At 47.6% G+C, this 14958-nt stretch overlaps 2 protein-coding genes across 5 annotated transcripts; both read left to right on the top strand.

Moving 5' to 3' along the window:
- The first annotated feature begins 4920 nt into the window (after positions 1 to 4920).
- Positions 4921 to 9560, top strand: LOC120974275 (uncharacterized). Its single transcript, XM_040400734.1, has 6 exons — positions 4921 to 5493; positions 6562 to 6671; positions 7458 to 7638; positions 7789 to 8005; positions 8356 to 8501; positions 9480 to 9560. The coding sequence occupies exons 1-6, from the start codon at positions 4921 to 4923 to the stop codon at positions 9558 to 9560; spliced, it is 1308 nt and encodes a 435-aa protein (XP_040256668.1).
- A 1097-nt stretch (positions 9561 to 10657) lies between these two features.
- Positions 10658 to 14296, top strand: LOC109746159 (uncharacterized). Of its 4 annotated transcripts, none has more exons than XM_045233431.2 (8): positions 10658 to 10993; positions 11354 to 11437; positions 11543 to 11830; positions 11913 to 12182; positions 12267 to 12548; positions 12615 to 12914; positions 12999 to 13817; positions 13974 to 14296. In XM_045233431.2, exons 2-8 carry the CDS (start codon positions 11424 to 11426, stop codon positions 14050 to 14052), a joined length of 2052 nt encoding a protein of 683 aa, XP_045089366.1. In that variant the 5' UTR covers positions 10658 to 10993; positions 11354 to 11423; the 3' UTR covers positions 14053 to 14296. The 4 variants fall into 4 exon arrangements, with proteins under 4 accessions (XP_045089366.1, XP_020160876.2, XP_045089367.1 ...); XM_020305287.4 differs by having other exon boundaries at positions 11351 to 11437; positions 12633 to 12914; XM_045233432.2 differs by having other exon boundaries at positions 11351 to 11437; positions 12999 to 13813.
- The last annotated feature ends 662 nt before the right edge of the window (positions 14297 to 14958 follow it).

Raw genomic sequence — 14958 nt, 5'->3', positions numbered from 1 at the left:
ATTCATGTAATGCTATTCAAATTCTGGCCGAATTTCAAATTTGACCCAAAATTCACATTTGAAATTGTTTAGTATGTGGTATTGATATTACAATGCATTCTCAAATATTAGTCATATATGAGCATGTTAAGCGATCAATCCGAGCACTTATTGTTGATGTGAAACACTAGTCACGAAAAATGGGCTCCAATTGAGCTCCGAAGCTAGGCTAAACACCCCATTTGTAAGTAAGCTAATTTTTTCGACCTTTTCTAAATGGGCCAAAAATCAAAACTTGACATCTATTGTGCAAATATAGGGTCCATGCCTAATATGAGATCATTTGGATAAATTATGACATGCTTAGCCCTAAACCCTAGCTTGAATCCCATGCAACCTCGTTCATGATAGCTATGTCTTGTGAAGGTTTTTTTCATGAAAATACCCATAGACCAAGTTTCTTATTTTTCCCAGCAACTCACTCACACAAAACGATGATGAGTGCAAGTTTCATATTTTTTTGATTTTTTTTGAATTAGTTATGCTCAACCCTAGCCCTCAAAACCCCATCTGAAAAGCCGCACCCTTCCGCGCCGCTTGATCTCTGTTAGTGGACGGCCTGGATCAGGCGCTAGGGCTACGTCACTGATCCACGTGAGGCTCTGTGATTGGCTGCAGTCGACAACGCTGGATAACCCCCCGCCTCAACTCTGGATCGCTGGATCACCGCGCGTTCTACGGTGTGGATCAGCATGCAGTGCTACACGTCAGCGATTCGCATGCTACGCTCTGATTTGCTAGATTCATAAACACATTTTTTGCGCTGCGGCGAGTGGACTTGCCGTTGGGCTCTGGTGAAAGAAGCCCACCCCTTGGACCTTTGGACCGAACCACGCCTCCTCTAGCCAGGCCCTAGCCAGCAGGCTACGTTGCCATGCTCGATCGGAGCCTACGATGCATGCATGCACGGGCGGCACACACACAGAAAATGGGTCAGCGTGACCCCTTGACCCCCGACCGATGGCACAGACACGTGCACCTGTGTGAAACGTCGCAACGGGGCTATTGATGCAGGGGCACCCCCCCCATTGATGCATGCAGCCTTTGGTTTCCCATGCGTGTGTACACACTCCCGATGCCACCAAACGTCGCCCGGTCATTACTTCCACCCGGTGAAACCATTCAAAAAAATCAAAAAACATGTCGCACTAGGGCCATTTAAGCCATACCTATCGTCTTCCTCTCCCTCCTCATCCATACCCCAACCCCATCCTCTCACATCTTCCCCCATCTGCCCTCCTTCTTCCTTCTTCTCCACAAAGTAGAGGGTCCCGAAGCCACCATGCAGTACAACGGCCCGACCTACCGCTACCCCCCCACCATGCCGGAGAGGCTCTATCCCGCCAGCGTCTATGTAGAGAACACCCTTAGGGTGTGGGCGATCTCAAGGTGGAGGGGCGCAAGGGAGTTCACGCAGTTCTTCCTTTTGGCCGGCTACCGCCACCTCCCCCGTGGCTCTCCAACTATGTTCCGTGTTGAGGAGGTCAATCACAATGGCATTGTGGTTGGGCTCCTCGCTACATTCACCAACCCCTTCGACGCCTTCCACCTCCTCGGTCGAGTGTTTTGGTGTGGGTGTGAGTTTATTGCTTTCACCACCCACAACATCTTCACCGACTTCAACAACATCTTTCCCACCCACAACGGCATGCACACCCTCCCGTACCCCATCGACAACCAGGAGTGAAGGGCGCCCGGAGGAGCGAGGTGGCGTTCGCCAAGAGGAGGAGAAGGAGAAGAACCCCTTTTGGTGCCCCTGATCTATCTAGCTATCTATCTATCATTTTAGTATTTTAAGTTGTAATAGTTTATGTTTGTGTGCTACTATTATTAAGTTGTAAGGCTATCCTATCTATGTCGTGGAACTATCAGTTGTGCTACTATTTATATTGTTGTTGGGTTTCTTATTTTTATATTTTTGTTTCGTGCTATTATTTGTGGGTTGCTATGGGTTGTACCCGTTTCGTGCTATTATTTGTGTGTTGCCTTGTGTTGCTACACCCCATTCACCACGCCACACAAACGGTCTTCACAATGTTGGCCAAATCCTGAGTCATGACCCACATACTCACAAAGTGTTCTATCTAGTTTTTTGTTTTTTTCCTATCTAGTTGATATTGGTTAATTGATATATGTGCTTGATGTTCTATCTAGTTGATCTATGTGTTACTAATACAAGGAAGATTCCACTATGGACATGCAAGTGTATGGGTACCCAATTGTTTTTGCGAAAATAAAAATAATCATATATTGGTGTGCTGCATGTGGGCATGCATGTATCTAGGTCCTGGCTATTTAGGGCCACCCTAGCTAGGCAATATTGGTTTGAATTTTACCTCTGGCCAATATTTTCAGAGCAAAACAGGAACATTTTCTTGGACCTATTTCAATCGAATTTTAACATGATCATTTCCAAAAATGATTTCTAAGGCTTTCACATATCCCCATTTAATTTGGGTTTCATGGAACCATAGACATGCATAAAAAGAATCACAACAAATATGTAAAGAAAAACAAAAAAGTACAATACATACGGCCCAACAGTTATTCGATAGAAAAATTTGGCAAAAGAAAAAACAAGTAAAGAAGTACATGTTTGTTAAAGGTTTATTTGCCGAAGCAACATTTTATTTTGATTTAGTCGAAGCATTTTTTTAACATGGGTGCCTCTATGCTATAAAACTGGGCTGGTGCCCCTACGCGGGTGGGCTTTTCTCAATTTGGGCCTGGTTATTTTCTCACGGCCCAACATCTATTCGGCAGCAAGATTTGTTGTTTCTGAATTTGGGGGTGTGCACTCTGTTAACTGAAGAATTAGAACAGAGCATGAACACTGAATATTTCTGCTTCGATTCAGTTATAAGAACTTGGCATGGCACACATATCGCATTGTATGCCCTGACAGACCTAAATGCCCCCTCTAATGACGGATGAATAGCAAGTAAAACATAAATAGAGCAATGGCACAACAATAAAAAAAACCCTGCCATGACATTTGCTTGTTTCTGCAAATTGATCATCTCCATTTGATTTTTCTTGATCTTCTTCAGTTCCTCGGTCAGTTGAGACTCCAAGTGCGGTTCAGCATGGGTAGCATTGCGCGCATAGCTCGCCATCGGCACGACTCTGCCCGCCCCTCTGTCCGAGCTCCCAAAATTCTCCATCTGCGGCACCCCGCCCAAATTGAGCTCCCAGGTTGCGGCCCCGCTCGAATCAACGTAGCCCTCAAACTGAATCCTCTCAACATAATCATCCATCCACTCGAAATGTGTGCATTTCTTCAGGATCTGAAAACAACAACATGAACCCTAAATTCAAAATTCGAGGGGGAAAACAAAATATGGAGAAATCAGAGCAAACGACAATGAAAGAACGGGCTAAGAACTGAGATCTAACCTTGCCATCCCTTCCTGCCATTGATTTGCTGAAGCACTTCACAAATTCCCGCCCAAGATTTCCATTCTCATCAGTCCTACTGACCCACCGTTTCAGAGGCTCTGGGCGTGGGCATGACGGGCACCTTGTGAGCGGCACTGGATCATACTAACGTCGTTTTGAGTGTGTGGCGGAGGAGGTGGACATCTAGACTAGGTCGCCGGAGAAGAGGAAGAATGGGAAAAGGGGAAGCAATGGGCGGCGGCGAGCGGACGGGCACGGGCGAAGAGGTGGGTCCCGCGCTTATTGGACAAGTGGTGGGTCCCGCGCTTACATTGATAAGCTGTGGGTCCAGCCCATAACAGCTAATGAGGGCATCGGTTCGGTTTAAGGGCCATGTCGTGTGTGGGCTATTTACTCGCTCAAATGTGTCGCCCCAAAGCCATTCTGCCAAGCAACATCGCACTCCATCCAATTCTCGCGAAAGATGTCGCATAGGAGCTATTCACCCGCGGCCTAGGAAGCAGAACTGCTCTCCTTGCGTATCGCCTATTCGCCTGGAGAGAGAAAGAGGAAGCGGCTTTACGATTGCTATATTGAGATGCTCTCAGAGCATCTCCAACAGCCGCGCCAAACAAGCGTCGTGCCGCAAAATTGCCCATTTTAGCACGCGCGCAACCGGTATAGTGGCTCCAGCGGGCGCGCAAAAACCGCGCGCGCGGCATATGTAGTTCAGCGCGCGGGCCGAACCTTCATCGCGCGCCGCTTATTTGCTGCGCCCGCTCCCGTGCGTTGGACTCTCGCGCGCTCGCTCGCAACTCCCCCCCTCCAGCCGCGGCGCCGCCGCCGCCCGCGCCACCCGGCGACCGTTCCGGCGCTTCCCCGGCCTATCTCCGCGCCGCGGCGGCTTCCTCCATCCCCCTCTAGTCATCGCTGCCCCTCGCGCGCGTCCGTCCTCCGACGAACAGCGCCCGGGCGCTCGCTGCCGCTCGGCGCCCGCAAGGTGTTTGACAAAACGCCTGCAAGGTATGTATTGCTCAAACTTCATGAATTTGGTGCATGTTGATTGTAGTTTTAATAGCATAGTATTGAACATTGTAGATGAGTTCGTCGTATGATTCTTCCAAAGAAGAATTTGATATGGAAGAGGAGGAGGATCTTGCAATGATCCTAGCTATGCACATCAACAAAAAACCGAAGCACGGTGGTTCGGTTATGGGTCGGCAGAAAATTTGGAGGGATAGGATCGATGCCCATAACAGATTGATGAGGCACTATTTCGTGGAGAATCCCACATACCCAGAGTCGTACTATCGTCGCTGGTTTAGGATGAGCACCGAGTTGTTCAGGCGCATTGCAGAGAAACTGGCTAGCCATGACCGGTTTTTTCAGCAAAGGAGGCATGCCGCCGGAGAGCTCGGGCATAGCACCTTTCAGAAGGTGACAGCCGCTTTGCGTATGTTGTCATACGGTATCCCGGCTGATCTAGTTGATGATCACTTGGCTATGGGTGAGAGCCAAGCCATCATGTGTGTCAAGCGCTTCGCAGTCGAAATTGTGCAAGTGTTTGGCCAGGAGTATTTGAGATCTCCCAATGCTGAAGACGCCGCAAGGCTATTGGAGATGAACAAAGCTCGCGGCTTCCCTGGTATGCTTGGCTCAATGGATTGCATGCATTGGAGTTGGAAGAATTGTCCAAAGGCATGGCATGGGCAATTCCACGGCCAAAAAAAGGGTTCAACTATAATCCTTGAAGCGGTGGCCGATCAAGAGACTTGGATTTGGCATGCATTCTTTGGAATGCCTGGATCTTTGAATGACATCAATGTTGTCAACCGGTCACCACTGATGAATAAGATTGCAAATGGTGATTTGCCACCGGTGCAGTTTGTAGCAAATGGCCATACATATAACTACGGCTATTATCTAGCGGATGGCATCTATCCAAAGTGGCAAACCTTTGTGAAGCCGTTGAAAAAGCCGGAAGGTAGGAAAAATCTTGATTTCCATAATGCTCAGGCAGCGGCTAGAAAAGATGTGGAGAGAGCTTTTGGGATTTTGCAAGCCCAATTTGCTATTGTGAGAGGACCGGCTAGATTTTGGGATCAAAAAATACTTTGGTACATCATGCACGCTTGTGTGATCATGCATAACATGATCATCGAGAATGAGCGTCGCCAAGATGTAGACTACTCTCAGTATGAGCTGTTGGGACATTTCGTGCGAGTCCGACAGAGGGCTGAATGGGTCGCCCGTTTTGTTGCCTCCTACTATGCCATTCGACGTCCCGCAGCGCATGATGATTTTCAGAAGGATCTCATTGAGGAGTGGTGGGCATGGAATGGACGACAAAGAGCATCATAATTTGTGCGTTCGACATTGTATTGTTGAACTATTTGTTGTGTTTATTGCACTATTTGTTGTTTTGAACGATAAACTGTTTGTTTGAGTTGTAATAACGAAATTGAACTATTTATTTTGATTTATTTTGTTTGTGTTTGATCTTTCTGCTTGTGTTTTGGAATGCATATGTTGTTTGTGCGCGAGTCGCGCGCGCTGCATTTTAGCGCCGCTGCTGGAGCCAGCGCTGCCCGCCGCGCCAAACCAGGCGATGGGCGCGCGGCAAAGTAGTTTTTAACACGCGGCGCGTTGGGGAGCTGTTGGAGATGCTCTCAGGAAAAGAAAACTCCGTCTAGCTTGTCCCCAATCGGAATCGTCAAACCCTAATCGTCTTCCCGTCTTCCCCACCTCGAATTATGGCGGCCGCTGTGATGGCGCCCATAGCGTGTTTGGCAGTCCGTGGGAAAAGGCATGGGAATTTTTAAGTGGGAGTTAGCTGAGAGATTAGACATGGGAAGTGGACTATTAGTCCCAATCCCTCGTTTGGTTTGGGGTGGGAGTTAGTCGTGGGAATCTTGTTTCCGCAGCTTGCGGGGTGGGAGCAACGAACATGGCGATTGGTTTTTTCTCTCTTATTTCCCATTCCCTCCTCCAATTACCAGGCCCCCGTGGGAAGAGGGAGTTTAACTGGCAACTCCCTTTCCCCGTTCATCATCAATTCCACTGTCCTCCAATCAAACAAGGGAATTTAAACCCCATGCCCTCCTAATTCCCATTCCCTAATACTACTTCCCCCGAAACAAACAGGCTGCCAAGGTTATTCCTCGGGAGTGCCTCCCCCGGCGCAGTCCCACCGGCGGCTTTGAGCCGATCACAGTCTTTATACGTGTCGATGGGGACGGGAACTACCTCCTCAGGCATCTCTACCTGAAGGGTGGGCGGGCGTGCAGAGACCTCGAGGATCTTAAAGACGCAGTCCGTGCATTCTACACCGGCAAGTACATCTCCGCGCATCGCCGAAACAGGCCTCTAGCTCCGCCGCCGTCTCCAACGTGTGTATATCCACCGCCATCCCTCCCTCTTGCTTCACCATCAATCTTCTATCCCAGTTTATTTGTATATCACTGATCGATCAATGGAAATTTTGATTACTTTCCCATCCCAGCGACAACATATTCCAGTTCGAGTTCGTGGTGGATAGGCCTACACCACCTGCGGAACCTGCTGCAGATGTGTCTTCCCTCAAGGAGTCGCTCAAGGCTAGTACAGCATTGGAGGAGAAATCGTTTTCCTCTTGTTCCGACACTGTTATGGCCGCCTCGCCACCACCTCCTGGGTCACGCATTTGGCAACGAGAACGACATGGCTGGGGGTTCGGATATTACATCAGGTTGATCTTGGGGGATCTTTCCACACGTATCCTTATGCCGGTGGGCCGTTTCAGAGCTTAGAGGAAGTTGACAAGGCTATGGATTGCTATTTTCATCAACATCGGGATCCAAAACTGTAAATTTTCTCAACTCAATTCTCGATGAATGTCCTGTTCTTGTTCTTGTTGCTTGCCAGTGTGCAACCTTCTGTGCAGACTAGTGCAGCGTAGTCCTACTGATAAGATTATTTCTTGCACAGTATAACTTCTAGTTGTCCACTTTTGAGAAAGTACAAGCTACTGACCATATACAATATGCTCCGATCTAAATTAGGTTAATGAATCAAGGTGGGGTTCCTTCACTAGAGGTTTCTATAGAAAAAGCTCTTTATTGGCCTGATGGCAGAAGGAAGAAGCGTTCAAGATCGTATATGATCCAGCAAGTTCATAATCGAATGTGCCGATTACTTCAAGCTTTGGTGGACAAGCATAATGAGGATCATAGTCTTTTGGGGGTGCGCTCTCTCTCTCTGTGTATGTGTGTGTGTGTGTGCGCGCGCGCGTGTGTCTCTGTTTCTCTCTCTCTGTGTCTCTCTCTGTTTCTCTCTCTCTCATTGTTTTATCCATGCAATAGTTGTTGATCTGACCCATGCTTTTTAAGATAGGATCTTGCATATGAACTTAAAGATGTTGTGCACTGCAAAACAATTTGTGAGACGCGTACAAACTACTATCATCTCAATTTCACTATGACCAAAGGAGCTGGTGATTCTTACTGTGGCAATGAAAACCTTTTCTTTGCGGAAGTCAAATGTGTGCGACAAGGAAAAGAAGAGGAAATGTTGGTCAGCTGTTTCCGCGTGGTTGAATCTACCGATAATGGTGTACAATCTACCCTTTTCTTAGTTTTGACTTTTGATTATATTGCTGAAATGCATTTTGTGGGTGTGGCACCAACTTGAGCTTATCTGTTACATATAACTATAAATGTGTTTCTGGCTGTAGTACTTAATCTTTAGTGTCGTTAGTTGTTAGTTTGCCCCTTGCTTACATCCGTGAGCTTTACATTCGTAAACATTTTCAAACTGCTGGTTCATGCACGGCCATGGCTGTTGTGTACAAAGAAAATATTTTACCTTCAGTACTCAAAATAGTCAGCAACTATGATGTCATAATATTGTTGCCTGGTTGGTTACCTTGCAGTTACTCTTTTCTTGAGTTTGTTAATAAAGGACACTGCTATGGTTGTACCAAGGATGGGGATGTCAATATGAAGCACCCCAACAGTGCTGGTGAATACCTTGCCGGTCACTTGAAGGTGGGTTCATCCTTTGGACATTGTTATGTAGGCTGGAGCAGCGACTCGGACGACGAAGATGTATGAACGATACGATGGTTAATTCTTTGCCGAGCCTTTAACATTCTTGTTGCTTTGCTGTTAACTATACACGTTTCACCCTCTTTTGCAGATGGAAGCTAAGAAATAAAAGATAAGATATAGTTTGACGGTAATGGCATTATTTCTTTGGCTCTATGACGTCAGTTGGACCAACACAAATGCTGCTCGATGATAGTCACTTGGTTGATTGTAAATGGTTTCTTGTGTATTTATTTCATTAGGGCGTTGCTGATCCAAAGTGTATGAAGATGTTCACGCTGCCTCCGAGTGCTTTCGACGACGACGATGACTAAAGAGACCAGAGGGGCAGACAAGCCAACAGGGGGGGGGGGGGGGGGGGTGTTAGTGGCCGGGCCCAACAAGTTCAAATGCCAAGCAGCTTTGCTAACTCTTTACTTTTGTTTGCGTAGTCGATGGGTTGACTATCTTGTAAACTTGGTTGTAGTGATGTTGCCGCCTGCTTACTGTAAATAAACTGAGCTTTCGGGGGCATCAGGACTCAGGATCGATCCTAGATTTTACACTTTGTGCGTGTACGAAGCAGGATGACATGTTTTCATCTTTGACCTGTGACATCCTCCGCTTACATTTACACCAGTAAGTTAACCCTGTTTGATAAGCCCTGTTTCGGTCAGTGCTGTTAACCTGAAAGTTAAGTTCGATTAACTGGTCGGTCAAAACAGTTGTTGTAATCTTCTGAAATATAAGATGGAACGGTCTGTCTTCAGACTGATGGACCAAGAACTTATAGGCATGCGCAGTTTTGTTCTGTTGTTGTCGATTATGCTAGCATGCGCTGGTTTGCCATTTGGGTGTCATTCAGACTTTCAGAGCAGAGCTACTGGGATTGCGACGATGTATGATACGACCGTTTAGATTTATTGTCGAGTGTCTTTTATCTTTTTTTCCTGCTTTGTGTTTGTCGATTAAATGTGTTAGATCTGCCCTCTCTTACAGGTGGAAGCTAACAAGAAGAAAGAGCACATGATTATGTTCGGTAATGGCATATCTTTGGCTTTAGAACACTATTTCTACTAATTAACACGATGCTAGTTACTTGATTGGTGGTTGGTTGTAGACCATTGCTTGTGCACCGATTTGTTTAGTGCATTGCCTCTGGATGCATTTTTGCTGAGGGCTTCATGCGAGAGAGTGTGGAGCTGGAGCGCTGGACTCAATCCAAGAAGTTGAAGACCCAGTTAAATTTGCTTTGCTCTTTAATGTTTGCAAAGACGCCACGGAAGTGAAATGGACCTACTTGCAGTAAGCTACCGTTATCGTCTCTGAAGATGCTACAGTAGCTAACTCACTTGGACACACCGAGAATTCAATTGTTGTTTCAATATTTCTTACACACCGAGATCTTTTATAATGCAATAATCATGGTATTGATACACCAACAGGCGCAATGTTGATGCCCAGATCATGTTTCCTTCGTGTCAAAAGATCATCTTGCTATTTAATTTTTTCCCATCTATCTGCTTAATTTTTTTTCAGTTTCCAAACAAACAAATAACCATCTATTAATCCATTTTTCCAGTTTTGATTAGGTTTTGAATAATTGGTGATTCAACTCATCCGACTGGTCAGCTATTGACTAATTAGCGAGGGGACGACGTTTTTGGCCCCCGGGAGTGAATGAACAACAAATAAAATTTAAATTTGTGATTTGTGACTTTTTTTTTGCACATGGTCATGTTAGTGTCAAAAATGTAATTGGAAATTATCATGCGAAACTGAACAACCTTGTTTTTTTTGGGTAAAACAACCATGCTTTACCCCCCAAAAAAAAACATGCTTCATCAGTGAAAAAACAAAGTCTACTGGTCAATACATGCCAAAAAATTGCCGGCGTTGGACTTTCCCTCTAAAACATTTGCAGACGGCATCTGGACATGAAAGTTTACATGTCTAAAACCAATTGTATTTTTCCGCCATTTGCGAAAATATTTTTGGCACGCAAGACGTAATTTTTTTTAATTGGTGGTGAATACTTCTCCATCTTTTAGCCCCTGTATATACGTTTCGGCCCGAAGTCTTAGCCCAGCCCAACTGCAGCCCACCGCGGAAACGAAGGCACGACACGCGCACGACCCCCTTGGGCCCTTCCCCACGCGTCCCACTCACGACCTAGTTGCTCTCCGCCGGCCGCCGCCGTCCCGCTAGCTGGCTGCTCCGTGCCATTCCCCTATCCCTACCACGCAGCAGTGTTCCTAGCCAGCCTCACCCCTCTGCCCCCCCGCCCAGCCGCCGATCTCGCTCCGCTGCTCGCTGACTCGCGCTGGAGCTGCTGCCTGCTACTCCACTCGGTAACTGTGTCGGCTGATGAAATTGCTTCGAGATCAAGCGGGCGATCAGCTTCAGTTGGTAGTGTAGGTGGTGGATTGCTCTGATTCTGCTTCAGGTTCTGATCCAGGGCAGCTTTGGGACAGGCGCAGCCCGGCCCGCAGCCGGACCCCCACCCCCGGAGGGTAATTCCTAATTTCTACTCCGTAGGTTCTAAACTGATGCATTATCACGTTCTAACAAAAAATAAACCCGGATGCATACTGCATTGAACGATTCGACGAAAATTGAGCTGAAATCATGTGTATGCGGGACGGATTTACTCAGATCTACACGTCCCGTTACCGATTGCATTCATGCTGTAGAATAGAAGATGAAGAGATCTGCTCTCCTTTGTATCTCCACACTATTGTTTTATACATACATACATTTTCTCATCTTGCATCTATTTTGTTGGGTTGTTAACTGTTGAGTTCAAATTATATACTTATTGTGCAATCGCTTCCGTCCTGACTCCGCCACTGTATACGGCACACCTTCAGCAGGTCGCCCCTTCTGGTTGAGCTGTGTAGCTGTGAGAGCTGCCGCGGAATCATCCCCCACGACCTCCTCGCTATGGCGACAATGCGGTGAGTTCTACTCTCCTGCACTTGGTTCATTTGTTGCTACTGCCACACATCACAGAAATGTATTTGCTCGCCACAATGTACTCAAAATTACCCCTTTATACTCAGGCCTCAAACAGTCCTACTACCGCCGCGCATCGACCCCATGTTCATCATCGACGGCAATGGAGGTTCACTAGTCAACGGCAACGACATTGGTGATGGTAAACACTTCTATTGTGCCAAGTGCATGTCTGTCGTGGCATGTGCATGTATTCGGCCCGGCTTCAGCATGTGCGACCATGACTTCTGCTCGAGCTGTGTTGCCATGAAGCTACCCCAGAACGTCGCCCGCGTCAAATGCACTGGGGAGAGCTCGACGGAGTCGGAGAAATATCACGGCCTGACGATCTTGCGGTGATTTTATTTGCTTGTGCTTATTTCGTTCGTTCATACTATCACACGGTTTAACAAACTCAAATCACCCCTTTATACTCAGGCCTGAAACAGTCCAATTACCGCCGCACATCGACCCCATGTTCATCACCGAGGGCAGTGAAGGTTCACTCAGTGACAGTAAGCGCTTCTACTGTGCCAAGTGCATGCATGTGGTGCCATGTGCATGTATGAGGTACAACTTCACCATGTGCGACCACGACTTCTGCTCAAGGTGTGTCGCCATGAAGCTGCGCCAGAACGTCGCCCGTGTCAAATGTACAGGAGAGAGCTCAACAGCGTCAGAGGAATATCGCGGCGTGACAATGTTGCAGTGAGTTTTACTGCCTTGCGCTTATTTCATTCGTTCCTACTACCACACGGTGTAACGAACCGAAAATTACCTCTTTATACTCAGGCCTGAAACAGTCCAATTACCATCGCGCATCAACCCCATGTTCATCACCGATGGCAATGAAGGTTCACCCGTAAACGACATCAGTGACAGTAAGCGCTTCTACTGTGCCAAGTGCATGCATGTGGTGCCATGTGCATGTATGAGGTACAACTTCACCATGTGCGACCACGACTTCTGCTCAAGGTGTGTCGCCATGAAGCTGCACCAGAACGTCGCCCGCGTCAAATGTACGGGAGAGAGTTCGACAGTGTCGGAGGAATATCGCGGCGTGACAATGTTGCAGTGAGTTTTACTGTCTTGCGCTTATTTCAGTCGTTCCTACTACCACATGGTGTAATGAGCCCAAAGTTACCCCTTTATACTCAGGCCTGAAATGGTCCTAGTATCGTCGCGCATTGCCCCTTTGTCCATCACCGATGGCAATGAAGATTCACCTGTGGACGACATCACCGATGGTAAGCGCTTCTTTTGTGCCAAGTGCATGCATGTGGTGCCATGTGCATGTATAAGGTCCAACTTCACCAATTGCGACCATGACTTCTGCTCGAGGTGTGTTGGCTTGAAGCTGTGCCAGAACGTTCCTCGTGTCAAATGTACCGTGGACAACTCAACGGCGGCGGAGAGATACCACAGCATGGCGATGGTGCAGTGAGTCTTACATGCTTGCGCTTGGTTCATTCGTTCCTATTACCACGCAATGCAATGAACACAACATTACCTGCTTATACTCAGGCCTGAAACAGCTGTATCATCGCGCATTGACCCTAAGTTCGTTACCGGTGGCAATGAAGATTCACCGCTGGTGGATGGCAACGACATCGGCGATGATAAGCACTTCTACTGTGCTAAGTGCATGCATGTGGTGCCATGTGCATGTATACGGTCCAACTTCAGGACGTGCGACCACGACTTCTGCTCTAGGTGTGTCGCCGTGAAGCTAGGCCAGAACATCGCTCACGTTGGATATTCTGAAAGTGAGGACGGTGATGATGATCTGTTCTATTGCAACATCTGCATGGAGATGGTGGCGAGGACCCTCAAGTTCAGCATCAACTCGTGTGGCCACGTCTTCTGCTCGAGCTGTATCACCCAGTACGTCGCCGCGAAGCTGGACAACAATGTAGCCCGCGTCGTATGCCCTGACCCAGGCTGCAAGGGCGGTGTCGTTGAGCTGGAGAGGTGCCATGACATCATTCCCCCGGACCTCCTCGACAAATGGGGTTTCCTGCTGTGCGAATCTGCGTTTGGCACCAAGAGGATATACTGCCCATACAGAGAATGCTCGGCGCCTCTGCTTGCTGACAGCGAGGCCGGGGTGGCTGCGGTCACGGAGGCGGAGTGCCCGCACTGCCACCGGCTTTTCTGTGTCCGGTGCGCTGTGCCATGGCATGGCGGCATCACTTGCAATGAGTTCCAGAAGCTCGGACTGGACGAGCGCAGCCCGGAGGACATCTTGCTCAGGCGTCTCGTCGGCAGGGAGGGGTGGCAGCGGTGCCCCAAGTGCCAGATGTATGTGGAGAAATCGGAAGGGTGCAATTACATCAAATGTAGGTACGACAAACTAAACCTGAGTTAGTTTCTTCATGTCAAATTGCTCATTGGTCTCTTTGGAAACTACGATCTGATCATGAAGATCGTTCACAACATAAAATGATTTGAGCTCGTCCCCAGCTTGTTTGATATTAATTTGGTTTTGTCCAATTGTAGGTGTGGATACAGCTTCTGCTACCGATGCGCGACCAAGTTGTCCGCGCTAAACCATTTCTGCAACCAGTGCAAGCGCTGACGATTTATTTGGGGTGTGCAGACCTACGAATATATAGTCTCCTTGAATAGCATCAGTTCTGTTTGTGTATATATGGGTTATTATTGAGGTATCTTTTGGTTATTGCAGTACAAACTGGAGACTGTTACTACTTGATTGTCTATATATATCTAATACTCCCTCCGTCCCAAAATGGTTGTCGCTCAAATGGTCCATATAATTGTACAATGTATCAGAGGATTAATATTGCATATGCATTCATACACACTTGAGCATCGGAGGACATGAACACCTACCACACCACCACTTCTATAAGGTGCATGCACGGCACACAAACGCTCTATAGATGATCGATTCTGGCTTCGTCCCATGAGTCGCGACCCTAGTTGCCGATCATGGCTCCTGATCCGGAGAGCGGAAGCTGGGAATTGGGGGAGTAGGCTGCTGTTCTTGTGGGGAAACAGAGACCATGGAACATCTTCTCTTCCTTTGCCCGCCGTCAAGTTTTACTTGTGGTGTGTGTGGGTGAAGTGCGAAGAACATTTTTTTCTGAAATGAAGGTCGGTATCGGTGTCGGTGATAAACAACCAGTAGTGTGCCATGTCCTGAGTGATCATGGTTCTGTTCATTCTCTTTTCGAAACGACCCGGTTGCCTCTCCAAGCTCATAGGCTCTAGCCATTGTCCAGTTGCCTCTCCAAGGTCATGGGCTCTAGCCATTGTGCCTGTTGGGCAAAGCTGTCGAACAGCTTGGAACAACAAGGTTCAGGTGGCCTCTAGAACAACAAGGTTCAGGTTGCTGCAAACATGTTCTCATTATGTTGCCTCTTGGTCCGTTATGTTCAGGTGGAGAGACGTTGAAATGCCCGCGTTCGACAATACTGATCTTAAGGTAATTCAGTAACCACAGCCTAAAAACTGCTGCTGT

Source organism: Aegilops tauschii, chromosome 2 (genome assembly GCF_002575655.3).
Source record: "Aegilops tauschii subsp. strangulata cultivar AL8/78 chromosome 2, Aet v6.0, whole genome shotgun sequence".
Lineage (NCBI taxonomy): Eukaryota > Viridiplantae > Streptophyta > Magnoliopsida > Poales > Poaceae > Aegilops > Aegilops tauschii.
This window is presented reverse-complemented; position numbering and strand designations above follow the sequence as displayed.